Source organism: Mytilus trossulus, chromosome 9 (genome assembly GCF_036588685.1).
Source record: "Mytilus trossulus isolate FHL-02 chromosome 9, PNRI_Mtr1.1.1.hap1, whole genome shotgun sequence".
Lineage (NCBI taxonomy): Eukaryota > Metazoa > Mollusca > Bivalvia > Mytilida > Mytilidae > Mytilus > Mytilus trossulus.
The window spans coordinates 48,802,761-48,829,774 of NC_086381.1; the positions used below are offsets into that span (position 1 = coordinate 48,802,761).

The 27,014-nt window shown below is 32.6% G+C and overlaps 1 protein-coding gene across 1 annotated transcript in view; it reads right to left on the minus strand.

Moving 5' to 3' along the window:
- Positions 1–2,045: 2,045 nt before the first annotated feature.
- The window catches only part of LOC134683958 (sodium-coupled monocarboxylate transporter 1-like), a 55,738-nt gene continuing 30,769 nt past the window's right edge, over positions 2,046–27,014 (minus strand). The window contains exons 8-16 of the mRNA XM_063543266.1: positions 19,337–19,466; positions 15,866–15,954; positions 14,934–15,046; positions 13,764–13,834; positions 12,707–12,793; positions 11,344–11,507; positions 8,936–9,036; positions 8,139–8,248; positions 2,046–2,896 (exon numbers count right to left, since the gene is read on the minus strand). Of these exons, the coding sequence (XP_063399336.1) occupies positions 2,396–2,896; positions 8,139–8,248; positions 8,936–9,036; positions 11,344–11,507; positions 12,707–12,793; positions 13,764–13,834; positions 14,934–15,046; positions 15,866–15,954; positions 19,337–19,466 (1,366 nt within the window). The 3' untranslated portion in view covers positions 2,046–2,395. The remainder of the gene's footprint in view (positions 2,897–8,138; positions 8,249–8,935; positions 9,037–11,343; positions 11,508–12,706; positions 12,794–13,763; positions 13,835–14,933; positions 15,047–15,865; positions 15,955–19,336; positions 19,467–27,014) is intronic.

Below are 27,014 nucleotides of genomic sequence, written 5' to 3' on the forward strand. Positions count from 1 at the left end.
GAATATGTCGGATTGTCCTGATAAATTATCATGAAATTAACGCATTTGCAAGTCATGCATTATGATATCTAGACTGACCTCACGTCGTCCTTTCCGACGATGATAAGAAACATTGGTTCTGATTTTAACTTTTTAAATTTATTATTCCGTTCCGTTCCGAAAAGTACCAATTGCTCTGAGGAATTGGTATTTAACGGAATCAACGGAAACAGACATCTGTAATGTAATTAAAGCAGTATGATAAAAAATTGTCTGACACCTATTTTTGCATGAGTGGTATGTGTTTTAGATAGCATTTTCGACTTGATCAATAATAAAAAATTTAACACAAAGGCAGGTTACACAAAAAGTCTTTCTCCTTCCATCGGTAATTATATTTTAAAAAAGAGGCCTTCAACAGCCCGTTCCGACGATGATTAGAGACAGTGATCAAGTTGAATCTGATTTAAACTTTTTAATTTATTATTCCGTTCCGTTCCGTTCTGCAAAGTACCAATTGCTCTGAGGAATTGGTATTTAACGGAATCGAACAGAAACAGACATCTATAATGTAATAAAAACAGTATGATAAAAAAAATGTGTCTGACACCCCTTTTTGCACGAGAAATAAGTGTTTTAGATAGCATTTCCGACCTGATAAATAATTAAGAATTTAAAACAAAGGCAGCTTAGACAAAAAGTCTTACTTCTTCCATTGGTAATTATATTTTTTAAAAGAGGCCTTCCACCTCTCGTTTCGACGAGGATTAGAAACAGTGATCAAGTTGAATCTGATTTAAACTTTTTAATTTATTATTCCGTTCCGTTCCGTTCCGCAAAGTACCAATTGCTCTGAGGAATTGGTATTTAACGGAATCGAACAGAAACAGACATCTATAATGTAATAAAAGCAGTATGATAAAAAAAAAATGTGTCTGACACCCCTTTTTGCACGAGAAATAAGTGTTTTAGTTAGCATTCCCGACCTGATAAATAATTAAGAATTTAAAACAAAGGCAGCTTAGACAAAAAGTCTTACTTCTTCCATTGGTAATTATATTTTTTAAAAGAGGCCTTCCACCTCTCGTTCCGACGAGGATTAGAAACAGTTATCAAGTTGAATCTGATTTAAACTTTTTAATTTATTATTCCGTTCCGTTCCGTTCCGCAAAGTACCAATTGCTCTGAGGAATTGGTATTTAACGGAATCGAACAGAAACAGACATCTATAATGTAATAAAAGCAGTATGACAAAAACAAGTCAGACCCTTCTTTTTTTAATGAGTGGTAAGTGTTTTAGAAAGCATTTCGACTTGATCAATATTTAAATAAACAGCTGCGCCATGAGCGCATGATACGCCCGTCGTCTTGTGAAAAAACAAAAAATATTTATCAGGTCGGGAATGCTATCTAAAACACGTATTACTCGTGCAAAAAGGGGTGTCAGAATTTCATACTTTCTTTATTTTATTATTCCTCACAGCAATTGGTATATTGCGGAACGGAACGGAACGGAATAATCAAGTAAAAAGTTTAAATCAGATTCAACTTGATTTCTGTTTCTAATCATCTTCGGGACGGGCGATGGAAGGACTCTTTTTAAATATAATAACGAACGGAAGAAGTAAGACTTTTTGTCAAACCTGCCTTTGTGTTAAATTTTTAATTATTTATCAGGTCTATAATGCTAGCTATCGAAAACACATGTACCACTAATGCAAAAAAAGAGGTGTCAGACATTTTTTTTTTATCATACTGCTTTGATTACATTATAGATGTCTGTTTCCGTTGATTCCATTAAATACCAATTCCTCAGAGCAATTGGTACTTTGCGGAACGGAACGGAATAATAAATTTAAAAAGTTAAAATCAGAACCAATATTTCTAATCATCGACGGAAAGGACGACTTGAGGTCAGTCTGTTTAGATATCATAATGAATGAAAGGGGTAGGACTTTTTTCCCTGACTTGTAAATGAGTTAGGACATATATTCATCTATGTACAGCATATTTACGATGTTATACATTATTACACATTTCACCTGTGAAGATGAGTTCAAGTATACATTTGTGTTATTTGTATATGGAAAACCGTAAAACACAGAAATTTTAAAGTTTGTTTTGTTTTAAAGATTTTTCGAAATTTTGATAAATGCCCCCTTTGGATACCTTAAATGAAATTCCGTTCCGTTCCGTTTCGTTCCGTTCCGTTCCGTTAAGTACCAATAGCCGGTTTGCATTACATCTGACTTTTCAAGTCATTATAAGCATGATGAATATTCTTAAATCTCTTTTACTGTTTATAGCTAACAAATGTTTAATTTTTCTTCATTAAAGCTAGCGCATCTTAATCTTGCCGAACTTTCATTTTTTTTTTATATCTATCCTACTTTGTTGTTTGAACATCATATATTCTCTATAAATTATTCTCATTGTCATTATCCTCGCTTCCTTCCCTTTTTGTATCTTCAGCTTCTGATACAATAATATCAATATCATCTAAAATATCATTAACATCTTTTGCAGTACCGATATTGTTTATCACTGTTTCGTAATGGGAATTGGTGACTTCCTCAATTTCATTTGTATCCAAATGTTTGTCTGTCTCTGTATAAGTTGTGTTATGTTCATCAATACCGGAAGAAGATACATTTTCTATGATACCGTCCGTTTGGTTTTCGGAAATATCCATATCTATACTGTCATCAATCTGTTCGTTTGTATTTGTGCTATGACCTTCTTCCGATTCGTCTGCCTCGTTTCCATTTTCAGCAGAAAAAGTGTTTTCTATTGATGTACCAGTTGTGCCATTTTGTAACACCAACGCCCCTGTGTTAGTATCTATCATTGCTGCTAATATAGGTTTCTTGGTTTGTAAAATGTCTAATGATGGTGCGTTTTTCAAGTTTTCAAGAAACTGAAACATAAAATAATGATATTGTAAAATCTAAAAAAGATTTATCTCGTATAATTATAGCAAATGAGCCCTGGTGCAATAAGTATTGGAAACGGACTTTTAACTTGGTGTTTAAAAATTAAATCAGAGATGAAATACAAGTTGTTCTAATAAAACAGCGGGGTTTGTTTTAAATGAGACCTGCTGCATGGTCTACTGATAGAGGTCCTACACATAATAGACACTTACAGAGAAGCAGTAAAACCGGTATATAGAGTATAACTAAACCTTGGATATTTGATACATTTGGAATGGGATGGAGTTTATACAATATAGATACTATACAAAAATAAAGAAAAAAAAATAACTTTAAAAAATAAAGAATAGAAAAAATAGGTTTCAACAGTAAAGAATTTTTTTTAGGTTTAAACCACGAAGAATAGAAAAAAAATGGTTTAAACCATAAAGAATACAAAATCATGGGGTGGACTATCGAAAAAAATAAAATTAAAAGAGAAAAATGGACTAAAAAATAAAAAAAAAACCAGAACCACTCATACAATACAATGGTTCAAGTTGGATTATCTCCCGTCTAACACAAATCTCAAGTTAAACGATTATAAGTTCCATCACAAATACCAAAATGATGGATATCATGGTGATCAGTTTAATTGGTGGAGAATATGGGAGTGCCAAGAGAAAACTACCAACCTTCGACAGAAAAACTGACAATGTGTATATGTGACAAGTCTTATAAAATTTACTTAAACAAGGCCGTTAGTTTTCTCATTTGAATTGTTTTACATTGTCATTTCGATACCATTAGTGACGGCCGTATAGTGACCTGTAGTTGTTAATTTCTGTGTCATTTTGGACTTTTGTGGAGAGTTGTCTCATTGGCAATCATACCACATCATCTTTTTATATATATATTATGTCGTTTTTGTTTACGTTTATATTACAATGTATATTTTTTTTTGGGGGGGTATGTTTTTTCTTACTTTTATGCTGATTTCTTTTTTATATTAATGGATTTATTCCTCAAATTCATAAATAATATGTTTCTTGCTCAACGTCCGACGGAAAATATTACACGCATATTCAGGACGATCAATATAACTTTGGGGAATTTGAACGCTTTATATGCCGTAGGAGTAACTAAATATTAGAAATAATATAAAAATGTGTGATTCGTAAATCATTGACAATGACACAAATAAGATTGTTGATACAAATGTGATTTCAAACTGTCATGACCACTTACAGCAGGAGACATAACATACATTGACTGCTTCTCCTGACTTATATTATATGCAAAACATATACAAGATAACTGTTATCAATAGAGACTCCATAATATTTCTTAAGTACATCATTGTCGCTAGTCATTCTTCCATTTGGTTTCTAGAACCATAGATGTAATGAGCATCACTGAAGAGACATGTATTGTCGAAATGCGCATCTGGTGCAAGAAAATTGCTACCGTTATTTTTTTTTACTAGACCTAACATTTACAATATTGTATATCCTTGTATTAATGTGATACGAAATTATAAATGTATATTCATATCTGTAAATTCTAAAACGTAACGGCCATTTTAAAGACAAAACTGTCAAGACCACTGCCGATCCGTTCAACGAATGTATTCAGCACTTTTCTTCACTCTCTCGTCTTCATTACTATAGACTTGATTTATCGAGTTTATAAAATTTACTTGATCTCTATTGATGAGATGGCGACAGCTTCACTTTTACCTTATTAATGTCGATCATCGATATAATATTGAACTTTGTTTACGGAAGAAATATAGGTGAATCCGAGGTTCAACATATGTAATGGCAATACCGGTAAAAAGATACCAATGTATTTTGCGATTTGTAAGAATTCTTGTACGGTCACATGACACGCATAATGTATTAAGATATTTGCTCCTGTACCCAATATGAAATTAACAGTTTTATGAATCACAAAATAGTGTTGTATGTTATACAGAAATCTTAACATTAACGAGTATGGTTATGGAAGTATAAAAACCAAAAAAACAAAACAGTTGATTCCATTATCTAAGCCTTAAAGACAGACAATACCACGTTATCCTCGCTACGAAACGGAGAAAAGTTCGGTGAGCATCGCCTTTCGTTCTGTGTTTATATTAATTATAAAGATACATTTTGATATTTTCCGTTTATGTACATATATTGTATAATGTATACTGCAACTAGAGCACTTCAGGTTGCTTATATGCCGTAAATAATAACACAGAGATATTCGTGCGATGTCGATTTCAATCATGTCATGTTACTTTTCTTCACAAGGTTTTGTTTAAGTAAGGATTTGACAGTTGAGTGTTTGACATTTGTTTAACTATAAAAGTAGCCATTATTAGATAAACCATAAAAACAATACTAGGTCTGAAAAAAATAAACTTTTTTTTATTAGACACGAATTGTTACAGCAGTCTCTGATAACAATATAGACTTGTTATATTTACGAGGAAACCGACATGACTAGTATTTTATTTCAATTTGAATAAGTATATAGTGTTACTTATGTGGGAGTAGTATTTAGATCAAACTCCAGACAGCGAATGCATTTTAGTGTACCTTGAGTGAACGTGTATTTCTTAAATTATTTGTGACACCGTAAGTTTTTTTTGTTAAAAACATATATCAATTTTCGTGTTATTGGTCAAAACACTGAGCATTGGTTAGCACTGATCAGCAAGCGCCAAAGGGCATATTGATGACCAGTGTATAACAATTCAAACAGGTAGTTCAACGGTCTAAACATTGGAGAAACGAGAAGCACTGATGAACCACATGAGGAAACTACAATCTCTAACAAAAGGTTCCTGACTTAGGACAGGTGCAATCAAATGTATCGAGTTTTAACGTTTTTCAGGCGCCAAACATCACTCTTAACTGAACCAGTAGTATAATAACATTACAACATAGAAAGACACAATATGAAATATCAATTTAAATGGCTTAACTCGATAAAAAAAAATATAGACAAAAAGTAGTAAACATAAACTAAACGAATAAGTTTGATCTACGACACAGTAAAATACAATATGTAAATGAATGTCAAAAAGACTAACTATAACCTGGAACAAAATATCGTTCAATTAAATATCGTAATCAAGTAACTTTCAATATAATAATTTTTTGTTCAAAGAACGAGAACAGAAGTGAAAATTTATCGTTATTCTAAACACTTGTCAAAGGCGGTACATTTAATAGTGAGACGAGATATAACACAAAACAAGCGAAATGGAATAACAAAGATGCATAACAGATTGTGTCAACAGGTCAAATCAACACAAATGTATGATTTGAGAGTTCTCGCAGTAATTGAAATAAAATTGAAAATGGAAATAGGGAATGTGCCAAAGAGATAACAACCCGACCATAGAGCAGACAACAGCAGAAGGTAACCAACAGGTCTTTAATGCAACGAAAATTCACGCACCGGAGGCGTCCTTCAGCTGGCCCCTAAACAAATATATACTAGTTCAGTAACAATGAAAGCGTGATAGAAAAAGAAAATAATAATAATAATAATAACTAGAGGCTCTAAAGAGCCTGTCTCGCTCACCTTGGTCTATGTGAATATTAAACAAAGGACACCGACGGATTCATTACAAAATTGCGTTTTAGTGATGGTGATGTCTTTGTACATCTAACTTAAATGAACATTCTTGCTGCTTACAAGTATCTCTATCTATAATGAACTTGGCCCAGTAGTTTCAGTGGAAAATTGTTAAAAATTGACTGTAAAAGACAATAACTCCTTAGGGGGTCAATTGACCATTTCAGTCATGTTGACTTATTTGTAAATCTTTCTTTGCTTTACATTATTGCTATTTACAGAATCTCTATCTATAATAATATTCAAGATAATAACCAAAAACAGCCAAATTTCCTTAAAATTACCAATTCAGGTGCAGCAACCAAACATCAGGTTGTCCGATTTATCTGAAAATTTCAGGGCAGATAGATCTTGATACGATAAGCAATTTTATCTTTTGTCAAATTTTCTATAAATGCTTTAGTTTTTTAATTATAAGTTAAAAACTGCATTTTAGCCCTTTTTTCTATTTTAAGCCGTGGCGGCCATCTTGGTTAGATGGCCTGGTCACCGGACACAATTTTTAAACAAGATACCACAAAAATGATTGTGGCCAAGTTTGGATTAATTTGGTCCAGTAGTTTCAGAGAAAAAGGTTTTTGTTAAAGATAACTAAGATTTACGAAAAATGGTTAAAAATTGACTATAAAGGGCAATAACTCCTAAAGGGGTCAACTGATCGTTTTGGTCATATGACTTAATTGTTATTCGGACTTTGCTGAACATAATTGCATTTACAGTTTATCTCTATCTATAATGATATTCAAGATAATAACCAAAAACAGCCAAATTTCCTTAAAATTACCAATTCAGGGGCAGCAACCTAACAACGGGTTGTCCGATTCATCTGAAAATTTCAGGGTAGATAGATTTTGACCTAATAAACAATTTTATTACTGTTCAATTTTCTCTATATGCTTTGGTTTTTGAGTTATAGGTCAAAAACTGCATTTTACCCCAATGTTCTATTTTTAGCCGTGGTGGCCATCTTGGTTCGATGGCCGGGTCACCGGACACATTTTTTAAACTAGGTACCCAAATGATGATTGTGGTCAAGTTTAGTTTAATTTGGTCGAGTAGTTTCAGAGGAGAAGATTTTTGTAAAGGTTAACGACGACGGACGACGACGACGGAAGACGATGGACGACGGACGACGGACGCCAAGTGATGGGAAAAGCTTACTTGGCCCTTTGGGCCAGGTGAGCTAAAAACATGCATTAGACATATTGGCTGTTTTACAGATCCCTTACTTTTGGCAGAGACATTAAGAACACATTTACCTGTTTTACAGATTGACCCGACTTTTGGCAGAGACATTGAGAACACATTTACATGTTTTACAGATCCCTGACTTTTAGCAGAGACATTAGGAACACCTTTACTTGTTTTACAGATCCCTTACTTTTGGCAGAGACATTAAGAACATATTTTTTACAGGTTTCTGACTTTTGGCAGGTACATTAAGAACACATTTACCTGTTTTACAGATAGCCGTCTTGGGGCAGGTACATAAAGAACATATTTATATTTTTTACAGATTCCTGTCGTCGGCCATGTACATACATAGCATACCGATATTTACCGGTAGTTCAGATTCCCGACTTGGAACAGGCACATAAAGAACACAATTACCTGTTTCATTTCTTTTTCTTTTTTAGTAGATCCCATCACTGGACACAGACAGTAAACGAATTTTTGCCAGAAATGCAGTTTTAAGTTTTCATCTACATGCTCCGTAACCCCTGAAATGTAAAATCACGAGCGTGTGTAGGTTTGTTTATGTGTGTTTGCGACAAGCAACAGTTTAACAGAGAATATCTAAAAAGAAAATGTACAGTAACGTTATGTTTATTTGTATTGTCAATGCAAATTTGTTCCGCTTAGCAGACCTCCGCCCCAACAGGTCAAAACAGGAGAAAATATATAATTCGCATCATATAAGTCCCCTCTTATGTTTTTTTGTATTTTACACTTACTATTGTTTTTGGTGATCAAATAAGGTCAAACATCTGGTACGAGGTTTACAGAAAAATATTCGATTCGGGAGTCGGTCTATCGAAGCGCTAATAGGACAAGTACGTGTCGTAGTTCTACTCTGGTGTTTTAAACATGTCGTCATTTGGGAAAAGTCATAGAAATCGTCCTAATTTTAGAACACATATTTTGGTGTCTTAGAATGGTCCTAACTTTAGATTACATTTTATGATGGTTAACAAATACGACCGCCACCTATATACGTTTATTTATAGGGAGCAGTATAAACAAAAGACCTCTAAGGGACTAATCCACTGCACTGTCTGGGTGACATCGATATTATACGCACCTATAGAATATCACTTCCGTAAAACAGATTGAAACGGGCCTTAGGAAAACAAATATGAAAGTTTAAACGGGACAAATAAATATATATCTGTGAAACTTAAACATACCTGTCAAAAAGCTCACAAACAATCCAACAATAACAACTATTAAGATGCCAATACTACTGAACCAAATATAGGACAGTCCATATAATTGCTGGAGGCCTTCCCTGTAAGTAAATGCAGAAACATTATTCTAGGAGAATATACTCTCTTTCAGTGTTTGACAGAACATGATTTAATATGAGGCAGGCAGTTCCTGTGAATGGGGACGAATATGTGTATGAATTTTTTTTTTGTAACTTAAATATTTGTCAAAAATGAAACGGAAATACCATAAACGTTTCCGATTTTGGCTCTGGTGTTAGGGATTTTATTTTTAGTTATGACGTCATGTTTAATGTAAACAAAGATACACGATTATAAAGTAACGTTTATTCATATCACTATTTTACTAGACAACTCAAATTCTCATGACAACGAGACCTGAACTTAAGTTTACATCGGTATTTTGTGTTTTTTTCCGATCTAATGAGTCAAACCCTTTTTATTTATCACATCATATTGTCAATACGCTGTTTGGTTGACGTCTTACAACTATTCAAGTTTGAGAAGTAAAATATCCTCCCACAAACATATTTAACTAGCTGCAATGACCTTAGATCTACTCCGGATCACCTTTTAACGTCAATCAACAATCACTTTTAAATTGTGACGTCAAATAATTTAAATTATGATGTCAAATTTTACGGGAACCTGTGTGATTTTACGTAATGGCGGACAAATTTGCATACAAGTGTAAATACGTCTATTATCCAGTGATTGTCGAAGGCTGAAGTTTGCCACGGTTAATTGTTTTAGTAGTTATCCTAATTGTCATCGTTGTTTTTTTTTTTACTGTCGCTGTACAGTACTTTATGCTTATTACTCAATGCTCGTGAGCTTTTTATATCTTTGTCCTTCGGGTTTTATGGGTCGCTTAGTTTTTCACTGGCGGTCATATGCATACCTTATAATTCAAGGAGATAAAAACCAACGTATGACGTACAAAAATCAAGAAACCAATTAAAACGCCTTAAAGTAGGTATTAAATATGTAAAGTGTGTTCAAAATATTAAACACATGTGTTATACACCTTGAAAAATTGTTAAAACGTAAAAAACATCTATTAAAGATGTGTTCGTGACCAATATAAAATTTATGTGTATACATGATAGGATTACACTTTTTTTTTATAAAGGAATTTATTGTTGTATAAACTGAATCAGTTCACAAATCACTGTATGATATATTTGTGAGTGACTTGGTTAAGTTTAAACACAAAAAAACTCCTTTAAAAATAAACTCGATTCTTTTAATCCTTCGAATTAAGGTAAAGGAACTTAATTCTCTCCCTCGTAATATCCGTCACACGTAAATTGTGTATGTGTGTCATTAAAGTGACATGAGAAATGGACATATTTATTTGGTTGACGCCACAAATTGTACTCCATGAAATGTGTTTTCTGAAAAAAATATACGAAATTATATTATCGCCATTTAAATGCATGTTTGGGTGTTTATCTATTTAAAGATGAGGGCGAATTGAAAATAATTATGTTTAAAGTCGAGCCGATTTGTAGCATTATCGCCGACATTTTGTTAACACTGGTAACAGAAACAAGTTTGGTTAACGTCGTCTATCGAAAAACTAATAACATGAAAGGCCACTACTGGAAGCCCTATCGACCAATCATCAAAACATGTTCTTTGTAGTTTCTTGTGTACAATTTGGAAATTGGTATGGCGTTCATTATCACTGAACTAATATATATTTGTTTAGGGGTCAGCTGAAGGACGCCTCCAGGTGCGGGAATTTCTCGCTACATTAAAGACCTGTTGGTGACCTTCTGCTGTTGTTTTTTTAATTTGGTCGGGTTGTTGTCTCTTTGACACATTCCCCATTTCCATTCTCAATTTTATGTTCCCATATTTTTAAATGATATGAGAATTACACATTTATGTTCTTTTCATAATGTTAAAAACTGCTAAATATAATATACTATTGTAAAAGACTATAACGAGCTTGCATTTCTATGGCTTTTACACTGTTTACAATTGAGGTAGCTGTAAAAACAACAGTACTTAAAATTTATTCTTCTATAGCAAAAAACCCAAACATATAATTGTGGTATCTAAGGTTACTATATTTTCAACTGATCCTTAAGTAAACATGGTGAAAGCAAAAAAGCATAAATACCGAAAAAAAACAATGAAAATTTTAAACGGAAAGTCTTTTATCAAAATCTCAAACAAACTTAAACAACTATCGCAAACCGGACTTGGTACAAGCATTTTATTATGCAGAATAATGGATTATAAACCTGTTTTTTGTTTAGCTCGCTAAATCTTTCATTAGTATAACTCACTATTTTGAGTTTATGTTATTTACATGGGATTGCATAATGCTTTGTAAAAGAAATACCACATTTACTTACAATTCTGTATTATTTACAACTTGAAACACAGAACCGTTCAACGCTGTCAAGTTGCATCCTTCAGTTGATGTTGATAACTTAAAGTTTTGGGGATCATTTGTATACTTTCCGATTCCGCACCACATAGGAAAAGCAAAACCAACAACTCCACCAATTAGGGCACCCTTTATAAGTAAGAAATTCGAATCTAAGTTTAAAATTAAACCTTAAAGCGTAATACATATTATAGCGAAAAGCGATAGATTAAAGGTATACCACTCATATTTGTGTCCCCTGAGGCCGGTGATTTTCTTTATATCGGTAATTCGTATATTTTCCCTTTGATCTTACTGCCTAATATTTTCGAGTATCAACGTACTGGCTGTAGCACTGAAAATATTAGGCAATACATTGCGTGACGTCATAACATTGGTTGAAAATAAACTCAACAAAATCAATTCCAGAATTAAAATTGTGTATGCAAGACGCTCGAATCGAAAATGTTAAAAGCTCAGAAATAAAGTACGAAGCTGAAGAGCATCGAAGACCCAAAATACCGACAGTTAATCTAATATTTCCTTAAAGCCAACTATTCAGTAACCTTGATTCGTTTTATACAATGTATAAAGTCTTGTTCTTATATACGAGCATTTACAAATCATTTCACTCTTCTTGATTTTAATCACAACAATAACTGATACGAGGCAACTTCGTAGCTTTTGCAGCTACTTTGTTGAATGCAAGAAGTTGAAAGGCATTAAGCAAACATGCAAAAAACAGTTCAACAATATAAATATTGGTTTCAGACAGAAATAATAAAAATCGTCTAATGATGTAAATTGATAGATTTATGTGACTTTTTCTATTTTTGAAAAATGGGCGACAGAGGTTATATTTCATAAAATTCTATTTTGTTTTGAATTTCAAATAAAAAATGATGTCTCGACTTGACATATTTTAAATTAACATTTGTATTGAATTGCAAATAAAGTTTAAAGTTACGATTTACAGTCTTTATGAACTAACTTCTAACTTCGCAGTTAGAATTATTACTGAAAAATAGATGTTGTTCTCAACATATACGCCTCTTTATTTTTTTTGTATATGACACTGGTACCGTGGTGGCCGAATGGTCTTAGAAGTTACTACTGTAACTACTAGCCAGTCAACACTGATGTTGTGAGTTTGAACCCCGCTAGTGCACTCGACTCCAATCTAAATTGACTAAGATTGTAAGTTTTCCTTTCGAAGGTCAGTGGTTTTTTTTTATTCGGGCATTCCGCCTTTCTCCACAAACAAAAACTGACCTTCACGAAATAGCCCAAAAGCGGCGCTTAAAAGTGGCGTTAAACACCAATAATCAATCAATGTATTTGACACTTACTATCCAATTCGCTGAAGTAAAGCAAGATCCTAGTATAAACAGTCCTACCAATGGAGCACCAGCAGCTCCGTTCAAAGTGATTGATGCCTGAAAAATGTCAAACAGTTTACGTTAAAATATTCCAATGATGGTCTGGATTGGGGAGAAGAGTGTCTCATTTTTGTATTTTTTTTTTCATTTTTATAACCTTTTTTCTTTAATTATTGTCTTTAATTCTATATTCTTTATGTTTAACCACTCCATTATTATCTTTTTTTTGCATTTCTTCAAGATAATCTTTTATGTACTACCCATGCAGACCCCCGGAAATTGGGTTTTACAATTATGTGCCTGACTGGTTACCTTTGTCATAAAAGCGCAAATATAAATTTTCATGCGACGTTTAATTTTCTTTTGCATGTGGGTTTGTACGATGGATAGAAATAGAAGTCTTATACAGTTATATATAATCATTTGAAGGTGTTTTACTGTCTAGATAAAAAAAAACCCATTACAGTACCAAAGCACTGACTACTGTATTTATGATAGTACCACCCTCGGAAACAAACAGCCAATCAGTAGAGTTAGACGCCATAAATAAAAAAAATCAATTACATCGTCTTTGCTACGCAGACTAAGCAGACACCGTATCAGAATCTACTTTGGATATATTAATTTTTTAAAGCCCAAAAAGGAAAAAAAATAATTCATCACACCATTGGTTGATTTGTCATTGCTTAGAACGTGTGTAAGCCAACATTGTGAGGAACGCTTTTGAAAATATCTTCCTGAATTTATAAGATTCTAAAACGGGTAATTGCCAATCTTCCTTTACGACTGCATAAGATGATAAACGAAAAAGATCGGAATGCTGGTTATTTATAAATATGACGGAATCTCTCAAAATTACAGTTTTGAGACATATCTTAACATTTACATTTTCAATTTTAAAAGTATATTACATCTTCATAGTTTTACATAAAATTAATTAACTCCCAAAGTACTCGCCGAATATTACAAATTTTAGATGAAGATTGGATGACGTTTTGACAAATGCCGAAATGAAAATACATCTTACCTGTAATACAGAACCGCCCATATTACTAACAGCAAATGCCATACCTATGCCTAGGCAGCCAAACAATAATACTGTAATGTATCAAAGACAATGTACCAGTTTAAACATAATATCGATGTTATTGAATACCTGGACATATGAACGTTCAAATAAGTTAAACATAATATCATAATTTAAAATAAATATGATATTTAAAATTTTTAACAGATAACATATAATTATGATATAGAATTGTAGTTCACTCATGTTTAGTTCAGATTTCTTGTGTGTGTATGGCTTTACTATTGATTCTTTTATGTTTTCGTCAGCTTTTCTATGAATGTATTTCGGATTTTCAAATATTATGGTTTCACGCAACACCGAGTAGACATGCACATATGGTAATATTGGTACCATCAATGTTTCTTTAAATATGATATTGCAATTGAATGATTGCTAATGAGACAACTTTCTGCAAGAGTCTTAATGATACTGATGAAACTATAGCCGATATGTCATCGTACGTCTTGCAACAATTATACAAATGTTTGTTGTAACATAAAATGTCAGTATCGGTTAATGAATAGTGAAAGTGTTAGACAAATAAACATTTAATATTTTAAACATAAGTGGCATGTTTCGTGCAATATAACTAAAGTTCTAGAAGATGTATCCCGATTATGGTTTAGTCCTATGAAGTGTGAATTAAAGCTTCTGTGAACAACAACGTTTCGGTATTGAATTAAACTCGGAACGCAATGATTGTATGAATTTTAACACGTTTTTAATTGTATTCATTGTATTATACTTTTAAAGATAGATTAAAGTAAAAAATAACTTACTAACTAAATAGGATTTATATATTTCACTTTTATCTATATTCAGATGAAGATACACATGCTATCATTTTGAAGGAGCTTAAAAAAACAGAAAATAGCTGAATATTGCTCATTTTTTATACCTCTGACGTCATATAATGTGTCAAAATTTACAAAATACTTTAAAACCATCCGAATGATGTACTGGATCTTATTTTTCGTTGATTCGCATTGTAAGTTTATAAAACTGTCTCACTGACGTTTATTCCCTATTTATGTATCAAATAAAGGTTTTAATTTAGATGAACTATTTTTTTATCGTTTGATATTTATATACATAGTTTTACAAATGAAATCCACTACAAGTTCATACCGAGACATTTCGTGACAAATGTGGCTCTCTCATCAGACACCTTGTAAAATTTCAACTTGAGAAAATCTTCCCACGTAACAGCAGACAACGAGTTTAACATTGAAGATATTGAACTATAAATAAAAAAGGATAGATATGGTTTCTGATTAAGTATTATTAATATTACAATCAACAAATTAAGTTAGATTAAACAGTAATAAGTATGATAACAATAAATGGCAAGTTACAGTAACATTCATATCTACTGACATTTATTTACATACAAATTGTTTTGTATATGTTGTTCGTTGTTGTTGTTTTGCATGTTTTGTTCATTGGATCTGTTTTCAATTTAATTGTTTTTCTATGGAAAATACAGTCTGTTAAATAAATGTCATCTAAATACCAATTTGGATATAAATAGATATACTACTGACAACCACTAACTCCTGTATATATAAATAGCATTACTTATGTTAACGAGGCTGGGATAAGGCACCGGTAATCAATGTTTTAAACTAACAAATGTAAAGATTTCAATAAATATATAAATCTAAAAAAAAAACACAACAAAAAAAAGAAAAAAAACCCTTGGATATAAATGATAGTCGTTGCATTCTTTGTAACAAAAATATATTCATGATATTGGAAATAAATTCAATTACATATAAACATATAGATATTCCGAGGAAACAGAAAAGTTTGCATATCAAATTATAATTTTCGGGATTCAAATATGATTAAATACAGGGAGATTATAATAGAAAAAAACCAAAACATCATTTGTGATTAATAAAATTAACGGTACCAATTTTCTTGCACCAGATGCGCATTAAACTGTATTTCATATAGTTAGCATATGGCTCTTGTGTTGTTTTCTTTGTTATTATTGTTCACCCATGTCTAATCTATACCTTTATTGATTATATTATTGATTATAAAGATATAAATACCTCATTGCTCCACTGAACAGACATGCAACAAACAGACCCGGTATTCCAGGAACGTCCCTAAACAGTTCCACAACGAATAGAGGCAGAAGCTACAATATCAGTATTCTAATCAGTAAATGAAGTTTTTATGTCTTTAATTGTTTTGGTTATATTATTATTGAATTGTCCGTGTTTGTTAGACTGGTATCTATGATGAGAATATCTAACGTTTAAACATGTCAGTATCAAGTCATGACTATGGCAATTATTCGCCTATAAAAATAAGTATATCCGTTAGACAAACAGCTTATCATTGCTTTAATTCTACTTCGGTGCCATAGCTGATGGATTATCATTTTCCGATAGCGCTATAAACCTAAAAGCTGAAGTGTCTTGATAGTGACATGATATAAAAGGTAAAATCACAAAAAATACTGAACTCCGAGGAAAATTCAAAAAGCAATAGCTCAAACATAATGGTGGATAAAACCTGGCTTCATAGCTAGCTTTACCTCTCACTTGTATGATAGTCGCATCGATTTCCATTATATTGACAACGATACGTGAACAAAACAAACAGACACAATAGCTAAAAATGTCAAAATAGGGGTACAGCAGTCAACATTGTGCTATCATCTTAACCACTATAAAACAAACAAATTTAACATAAAAGCACAACAAGGCATACATCAAATTTAACAAGCTCAGTTTTGGTTGGTCATGAGCGAACTTGACAATAGTTATTCAAGAAACACTAGGTCTTTTTTACAACTTTGAAATTTTCGAAACACTAAGGAGTAAATTACCTAAGCTGTATTTTGCAGGATTTTCAACACTCCTCACCTTAGTGTTCTATTTTCCTTTTGAAATATATTATGATTCGAGCGTCACTGATGAATCTTTGGTAGATAAAACCAGCTTCTGGCGTACATAATTGTAATCATAATCCTGCTGATATCTATGATGAGTTTATTATTCAATTCAACTCATATTAACTATGATTAAGGATGTTTCTTTCATGAACGAATGCTATGTGGACACATGTGGTTCTTTATAACATTCACTTAAAACGTTTTCATTTAATTTGGTGCGTTCGAGGAAATTCTAATGCTGAAATCGAAAAACCCAAGAACGTACTAATCCTTGAATAACTTCAGATGCTGTATAACAAAAAGAAACGCATCGTGGGTAACCAATTCCATCCAAGGCTACCATTGCCTAAATAAGTTAGAATTTTGATTTCGAAATAATATCTAATATTGGAAATTTAATATGTTGTAATTTTAAATTATGAGCGAAGAATGAGAAAATATCTGTACATCGTGTCAGTACAGAAGGACTTACTTCTGAACAGATTCTTACCATTGGAGACTATTGATTAACAAGGAGTGGCATCAACCCAGAGTTAAGCTGTAGTATTTATGTAACACCCATCCACTTTTACTTATTGATGTGGAATCGTACCCAAAGTTGTTTTCGTTCAGGGACAACTGCAATGTTGGACACGTTTACATACATTGTTCTGGCATTTTAATTTCGGAATAACCCATTCGCCCTTAGCTGTATAAAATTTTGTCTCCGAACCATTTCGCCTACGTTTTGCATTTAATCCTTTAATAAACAATAAAATATCTGCTAGCGATTAGCAAGTCGATTTTTTGTAATGAGTGGATTAATATTTCCAATTCTCGTAAACTTTTAATTTTTTTTATTCTTTCGCAATGAGCAGTAACACAGTATCTTTATGGAGAGTCAAGTGTCGTTAGAATCATATTCAAAACAGTGTGGTCCTGGCCATTGGTTGACGATCTAAATTATCCCATTGACTGGGACAGGTTAGGTGAACGTTTGTCTGTAACGACCATTGCTCACTTCTTACTTATTATAGAATTCAAACTGTGGGGTCACCAAAGGTTCTTAACGCCTCTAATAATAAAAGAATTCGAAAAAATATTCAGGAATAAATAAAGGCAACAGTAGTATACCGCTGTTCAAAACTCATAAATCCATGGACAAAAAACAAAATCGGGGCAACAAACCAAAACCGAGGGAAACGCATTAAATATAAGAGGAGAACAACGACACAACACCGAAACGCAACAGCACACAGACACGGACCAAGCAACAGACAATACACCACGAGAATAACAAATATAACATCAAAACCAAATACATGAATATGGGATAGACAAGTACCGTGCCACGTCTTATCTCAAAAATAAGAGAAAACAGAAACGACTCAACGTTAAAATGCAACACACACACAGAAACGAACAATATTATAACAATGGCCATCTTCCTGACTTGGTACAGGACACTTTTAAAGGGGAATAAAAGAGGAATAACCTTTATGTTTTGATTTATATTATTGATATAGATCAACACATTGTATTATTTAGGATTCGTTTTTCGAATTGCTTTATTTAGGTGTTGAGAACCTTTGGTGACCCCACAGATTCAGTGACTTTAACAAGTACATAGTGAGTAGTGTTTGTTACCGACAAACGTTCACCTAATCTGTCCCAGTCAATGGGATAATTTAGGTCGTCAATCAATGGCCAGGACCACACTGTTTTGAATATGATTCTAAACACTCCGTAGTAATAAAATTTAACACAAAAACTTAAGATAAAAAAAAATCTTGGTTAGCAATTTGTTGATGTTGATATTAAAAGGACATATTTGGGTCCGATAATAAAGGTCAATGTAATAAGATGAAAAAAATGTTTAAAGTTGACTTTCAGACATATGAGAAAGTTAAATAAAACTTGTTTGTTCAAAGTTTTTGGCTTATGATTTGATTTGTACATCCAAAATATGTCAAGATAAGAGATTTTGGCAAGAAGTCTGTACGGTGACCTATGGTTGTTAATTTCTATGTCATTTGGTCTCTTGAAGAGTTGACTAATTTGCATTCATACCGCACCTTTTTTTTATATTAATTTTTTTCACCTATTATCTCAATAAGGAAATGCCAGTACCAAGTCAGTAATATGTTTTCCATTCGTTCCATTTGTTTAAGCTTTAAGTTTTTCCATTTGATGAAGGACCTTTCATTTTAAATTTTCGTTTTTTGTGTGTGATAAATTTGCAAATAAGCAAATTCGGGTTACAAGTGAAGACAACTGTCCACCGGAGACAAAATTAATGATAAAGAATATTACAACTATATACCATTGTAAGGAGTTGAACAATGAGCAAATCCCAAACTGCATAATCAGCGTTAAAATGCGTTGAAATGACAAATATAAAACAATTCAAACAAGAAAATCTATTTTTTCTTAGGCAGAGGTCAGCTTAGATGGAATTGGCTAGTATTTTAAGTTCTTTTTAGGTCACAAGGGTCTTTAACTATTACCATGCTTATACAGCCTAGGTCACCAATATTAGTGATCCTGATTAAGGCGAATTAAAAAAAGCACTTTCAAACGATTTCATTTTTATTTCACAAGGAACCAGAACTCCGGGTTGCGTAGTAATTTGACAACATACCTGGTTAGGATTTTCGGCCTCGTGTGTCTTGAGTGGATCACAGTCAGCATAAAAAGCAAACATAACTAAACCAGTAAATGAACACAGTGTTATCAAGATGAACATAAAAGGAACATTAAGAAGCAAGGCCCTGAAACATAAATTACAATATAGGTTATAGTTTTTCAATTACTTGTTGTCTCTGAACCTTATAACGTACTGATACCGAACAGCATACTAGCTTATGAATAACCGAAACGTAGTATTTAATAATGTTTGCATTTAACAACACAAACAGCAACTGTAGACGACACCCGATAGACAATTGATGGAGAAAAGTTGAAATTTAATACAACATGTACAATGGACAATTGGTATGTCTTGTGTGTTCTTAATTTGACAAAACATATAAAATATCAAAGTTAGGTCAAAACTAAAAAAAGGTACACAAAATAAAACAGAGAAAAATAGAGACTGCACGACACGAACCACCAAAACTGGCGGTGATATCTGATGCTCCAAAACAGTAAGCAACTTGTGCTCCATGTGCTTTATGTGATGTACCCGTCATGTTGCTCATGTAAGCAGAAACCCGATGATAAGTATTAACAATGTGTCATGATATCCTAGTATGTACCGATTATCAGGTTATCTGCATGTTGATATCGTAAAATATCAGCTGCGATACATAATATGAAGCTTTTTGTCGAGTGAGCGTAGCGAACAAGATCAAAAAGCCTTCATATAATGTCAAGCAGCTGATATTTTACGATATCAACATGCAGATAACCTGATTACTAAAATAGTTTTATATTACTATAGCGCATACACATTTAAGGTACTCATCACGCATAGGCTGACAATTTAACTCAATTAATATATGTAAGATTACCTTTAAAAACTGAATAAATTTCATAGGATATATAATGGAATGGAAATGTGAATGCAAGACAAAATGGTCACAATGTGTAAAAAGGAAGTTAAAGTACGGCATTCAACACGGAGCCTTAGCCCACACCTAACAGCAAGCTATAAAGAAAGGTCCAAAAAAATTACCAGTGTAGAACTATTCAAACATTAGTATATACTTTTGTTCAATGGCCAGCTGACGTCCCCGGGTGCAAATTTGTTACGCTGAGTTTAGGTTGGATTTGGACTGTTCCCTGAACAGAGTGATATAGACAGTGGGACGAACGATAATAGCTTATATAATTGAATCATATAAAATAATGAAACATGCAACGGTCTTGAAAATATTTCCAAAAATAAACTATGATGTACGTATTGCAGGGAAGTAGTCAAATAATTACTAGCGTATTTCTTTGACCGTCCGATTTCATATGAATTTGTCAACGCCATTTTCATAAGGGACTTTCCGATTTGAATTTTCATTGGATATTTATGTTAATTTACTTTTTTCAATACTTTTGGCTGTATCGTATCGGTCAGGTTTCATTAGTGCAGACGTCGCAGTGCAATGATAGAAACAATGGTGAAAAGAGTTGAGAAAAAAACATTAGCCGGAAAAAAAACCTTGATTAAACGTATATAGATTAGTTGTTGGAAACAATTAGTTAGTAAATAAATTCCTAGAATTACAAGTAGGATGGTTAAACATTAGAAATAGTGAAACTATTTGTGATACTTTTGTTTGTTACACGATTATTTATGAACATTGAACTTGCAGTAAAGAGAGTATATCATATTTCATTCAGTCTAAATTTTAATAATTACTAGTAATTTAGACATATTATCAAGAAATATCTTCGCTCTTGATTTTTATTTGATATCATTTTATTATCTTGTTTTCCTTAGAGTTCCATCTTTTAAAATGTTTATTGTTCTTGAATTGATGAAAACAACCTTGGTGTAAACTTTTGTTATATAAGAGTTTTCAATTTATCTAAATAGTTTTATATTACTATAGCGCAGACACATTTAAAGTACTCAACACGCATAGGCTGACAATTTAACTCAATTAATATATGTAAGATTACTTTTAAAAACTGAATAAATTTCATAGGATATCTAATGGAATGAAAATGTGAAAGCAAGACAAAATGGTCACAATGTGTAAAAAGAAAGTTAAAGTACGGCATTCAACACGGAGCCTTAGCTCACACCTAACAGCAAGCTATATATTCAAACATTAGTATATAATTTTGTTTAATGGCCAGCTGACGTCCCCGGGTGCAAATTTGTTACGCTGAGTTGAGGTTGGATTTGGGCTGTTTCCTGCTCTTCTGTCGAATTGACGTCGGCTTCACGTAATCATCGTTTCCATTCTGTTGTATTAATGGTTTAAAATAGGATCAGTAGTGAATAAATGAACCTTCTCTTTTTCTCATGACAATAACACAAATAGTGTAATACTTCATATGTTTTCCGTTTTATTCTTCATCTGGGTGAATATTATTTTTGTATACAATTTCGTCATATAAAAGTCATATATTTTTTTCAATTTATTAAACAGTTTTATATCACTACAATATATACACGCATTAGGTATTAACAGACCTGTGAAGTAAATTAATGTATGGGTTTAAAACGAACCTAACAACTTTTAAAGTTAATGTAGGTGTAACTCGAGTTCATGCCTGATTATTTGTTTTAAAAACGTTAAGTTTTTTTTCCAAATGTGTTGTCATTATTGATAATTTCTTTTTTGTCTTTAATTTCTTATTTGCATTCCATTTTTCGTGGCACCAATCGTTATATGTTTTTCTTGTTTGTGAAGTCCATGAATACAACCACTACAAGCCAGCAAACGACTGAAATGGCCTATATCTGTACTCCACTATACTGACCAGTATGGATTAGTCCTATTTGTACTCGACATTACTTGACCACAGTCTTAACCGTACTCGACTGTACTGATTTGTACTTGAACCTTATCTTTGCCATTAAAAAGAGTCTGAACTACAACTCGACCAGTCTGAAACAGTCTTTGCCCATTCTCGACCTGTATTCGACATTTTTTTTCAGTCTAAACCATACTTGACCATAGGTCTGAACACTACTCGAACAGTCTTAACCATACTTGACCAAACAACCTGTACTTTTTTTTTAATTTAAAATTTTTGATGTTTTTAAATTTCTTTTTGAACTGACAACAGCCACAATAAAATGAAGGTATAGATAAATACAGATTTTACATCCTTACATGATTCTCAGATTTATCAGATACTTTTTGCTTTATTGTTGCGATCAGGTTTTATTGGTAGAGAGCGTCGCATTGCAATGGTAGAAACAATGGTGAAAAGATTGAAATGAGGTAGAGAAAAAACAGTAGCCCAACAATAACTTGTTTAAATGTATATAAATTAGTTGTTGGAAACAATGAATAGTAAATAAGTTCCTAGAATTACAAGTAGGATGGTAAAACATTAGAAACAGTGAAATTATTTGTCATACTTTTGTTTGTTTCACGATTATTTATGAACACTGAACTTGCAATTAAGAGAGTGTGTCAAATTTCACTTAGACTAAATTCTAATAATCACTAGTAATTTAGACATATTATCCAGAAATATCTTCGCTCTTGATTTTTTTTTGATATCATTTTATTATCATGTTTTCCTTAGAGTTCCATCTTTTAAAATGTTTATTGTTCTTGAATTAGATGAAAACAACCTTTGTGTATACTTTTGTTATATAAGAATCTTCAATTTACTAAAATAGTTTTATATTACTATAGCGCATACACATTTAAGGTACTCATCACGCATAGGCTGACAATTTAACTCAATTAATATATGTAAGATTACCTTTAAAAACTGAATAAATTTCATAGGATATATAATGGAATGGAAATGTGAATGCAAGACAAAATGGTCACAATGTGTAAAAAGGAAGTTAAAGTACGGCATTCAACACGGAGCCTTAGCCCACACCTAACAGCAAGCTATAAAGAAAGGTCCAAAAAAAATTACCAGTGTAGAACTATTCAAACATTAGTATATAATTTTGTTTAATGGCCAGCTGACGTCCCCGGGTGCAAATTTGTTACGCTGAGTTTAGGTTGGATTTGGACTGTTCCCTGCTCTTCTGTCGAATTGACGTCGGCTTCACGTAATCATCGTTTCCATTCTGTTGTATTAATGGTTTAAAATAGGATCAGTAGTGAATAAATGAACCTTATCTGTTTCTCATGACAATAAAACAAATATTGTAATATTTCATATGTTTTCCGTTTAATTCTTGATCTGGGTGAATATTATTTTTGTATACACTTTCGTCATATAAAAGTCCTATATATTTTTCAATTTATTAAACAGTTTTATATCACTACAATATATACACGCATTAGGTATTAACAGACTTGCAAAGTAAATTAATGCATGGGTTCAAAACGAACCTAACAACTTTTAAAGTTAATGTAGGTGTTTAAAGTAAGGTGTTACAGGAAGAGAAAAAGAGAACATATTTTTAGTTCATGCTTGATTCTTTGTTTTATGAACATTAAGTTTTTTTTCCAAATGTGGTGTCATTATTGATAATTTCTATTTTGTCTTTAATTTCTTATTTGCATTCCATTTTTCGTGGCACCAATCGTAATATGTTTTTCTTGTTTGTGAAGTCCATGAATACAACCACTACAAACCAGCAAACAACTGAAATGGCCTATATCTGTACTCCACTATACTGACCAGTATGGATTAGTCCTATTTGTACTCGACATTACTTGACCACAGTCTTAACCGTACTAGACTGTACTGATTTGTACTTGACCCTTATCTTTGCCATTCAAAATAGTCTGAACCCATACTTGACCAGTCTGAAACAGTCTTTAACCATATTCGACCTGTATTCGACCCTTATCTTTGCCATTGAAAATAGTCTGAACTATTACTCTACCAGTCTGAAACAGTCTTTACCCGTTCTCGACCTATATTTGACATTTTGTTCTAAACCATACTTGACCAGAGGTCTGAACAATACTCGACCAGTCTTAACCATACTTGACCAAATAACCTGTACTTTTGTTTTTATTTTAACTGTTAGAAAATAAATTTCTTTTGAACTGACATAACAGCAGCCACAATAACATAAAGATATAGATAAAAACAGATCTTACATCCTCACATGATTCCTATATTTATCAAATAGAGAAAGAAAAATCAGTGACCTGGTACATGTATGTGCCCATTGATGCATATTCCGTTTAAAAAATGAGTTGTGCGAAAAGACAACGCAGTTTACTTATATGCTTAGATAACTGATATTGAAATGAATTCCTGGATTTCAGATAATGAGACACTATCTTATTAAAACCAAATGAGATATTAGTGGTTAAGATTTAAACAGAAGCAGATATCATGCGACAATACGAAACGTACAAGATCGTGTAACACAGAGGAAAAAAGTAACAAATAACAATCAGCCCATATATTATTGCACCGAAGAGTACCTTGAACAATATAAACCCACAAAAACATAAGATAAAATTGGTGCACAATTGCAAATCTTTCTCATTTCAAACTCTAGTTTCTTTTCCCGATAGTAAAGAGTACAGATAAGAATGTTGCAGTACTCCAAAGTCTATGCAACAAAAAATAAAAATTTACAGTTCAGCAGAGCATTTTACTGTACTTATATATGATACAAATTGTTTTTAATCAGAGTCGGTAATATTAAGTCTTACAAAAACAAAAAAAAAAACAAAAAAAAAAACCTAATAAATAATGGCAGATTCATATTCCATATTTCATGGCAGCAACAAGTGATTACGAAAACACTAATAATGTACGTAAAGATGTGAAATTCATGCAAAGATTGCATAAATGATAATTTAATTATAGAACAAACAATGATTAAACATTATAATTAAATTGAAACAGTGACACAATTGAACAGTTGATAAAATTCTACTTGCTATATTTTTCTTTGTGATAACAGTTGCTCTCTATCTTTTCTAGACAAATTAATTGACTATTTTTGTTTTCCTGATTGAATACTTTAGTAATGGCAAGTGCTTCTGTTAAAATAAGGCTCTGGTTATGGTTTAAATAATATGTCTAAATTGGTTTGGTTTAAAAAACAATTATCTAGAGATAATCCATTTAGAACTTCACCCCTGGCAAATTTCAGATGAACGTACGGTCATGAATTGCGTAATCGCACACCTGTGAATCCTCAATCACAACTCTAAGGAACTAATTACCGGGAAAATGGACACACATAATATCACTGTGTGATTTTAAAGAAGCAAACTATAGCAGAGAAATACGGTACATTTTAGATTTGTGCAAATCTTTAGACTGATATATATATATATATATACAACTCGTCTAAACATCAACCCAACAATGTTAGATCTGTAAATTTGCTTTCGCAAATTTTTTGTTCTTCCCTCGCCGGGATTCGAACCCATGCTACTGAGATATCGTGACACCAAATCGACTGCACTGTAGCCGTCCCGCTAGACCGCACGACCACCTGGGCTTCACAATAATAAAGCTTTCGGTGGCCGTGTGTTACCTTTCCTCGTCAGTTTTAATCTAGCGGCGTACTACAGTACATGATATATAAGGCAAGGAGATGTTATTTTTACAGATCAGCTCACTTATCTATAGTAAAGGATCCTTCAAATTAATGCAAGATACAGTCACAGAAAATAATTATATTTATAAGTACGTCTGAGTCAGTGACAACTCTACAACAGATTTATCCATCGGATCACCAGCAATGATGGTGATACATGGCTGTGCACATTATGTATATACAACTCGTCTAAACATCAACCCAACAATGTTAGATCTGTAAATTTGCTTTCGCAAATTTTTTGTTCTTCCCTCGCCGGGATTCGAACCCATGCTACTGAGATATCGTGACACCAAATCGCCTGCACTGTAGCCGTCCTGCTAGACCACACGATCACCTGGGCTTCACAATAATAAAGCTTTCGGTGGCCATGTGTTACCTTTCCTCGTCAGTTTTAATCTACAGTACATGATATATAAGGCATGGAGATGTTATTGTTACAGATCAGCTCAATTATCTATAGTAAAGGATCCTACAAATAAATGCAAGATACAGTCACAGAAAATAATTATATTTATAAGTACGTCTGAGTCAGTGACAACTCTACATATATATATATACACGAGTCTAAATTGAAAACTACAATCAAACCTATGATTGCGTTGGATAAAAACTGCAATTTTTATACGTGTGCATGTAAAACAAATTTCGTTGTAGAAGGGTCTAAATACAGCAAAAACAACATTTTCCAAAAGACCAAAAAAGGGAAAAGTATATTTAAACAAGACGCATTTGACTAACAGGTCGAACAACTGATGTTCTTTAACCCTGCTGACTGCCATTGGCGATTGCCAAATAGAATTGATCACAAGATGTAACAAAATGGATCTTAATATAAATTTAATACTAAACAGAAAACAATTAACTTGTGGCCACGATGTTATGCCACAAACATAAGGTGTCAATATTTTGTTTGTACACCAGATCCGGATTTCGACGATAAATGTCTCTTCAGTGATGTTAGGGATCGAAACGGTATTTTGAAGACCATATAAAAAGTACCCTCATTTTTAGAAAAAGTACCCTCATTTTTAGACAGACTCTTGAGTTTTAAGAGTCAATATAGGATGAACGGATCATATTAACCGGAGGGAAAATATGATACAAGCCCAAACGAAAAAATAGGAACGAGTCTAAATTGAAAACTACGTTCAAA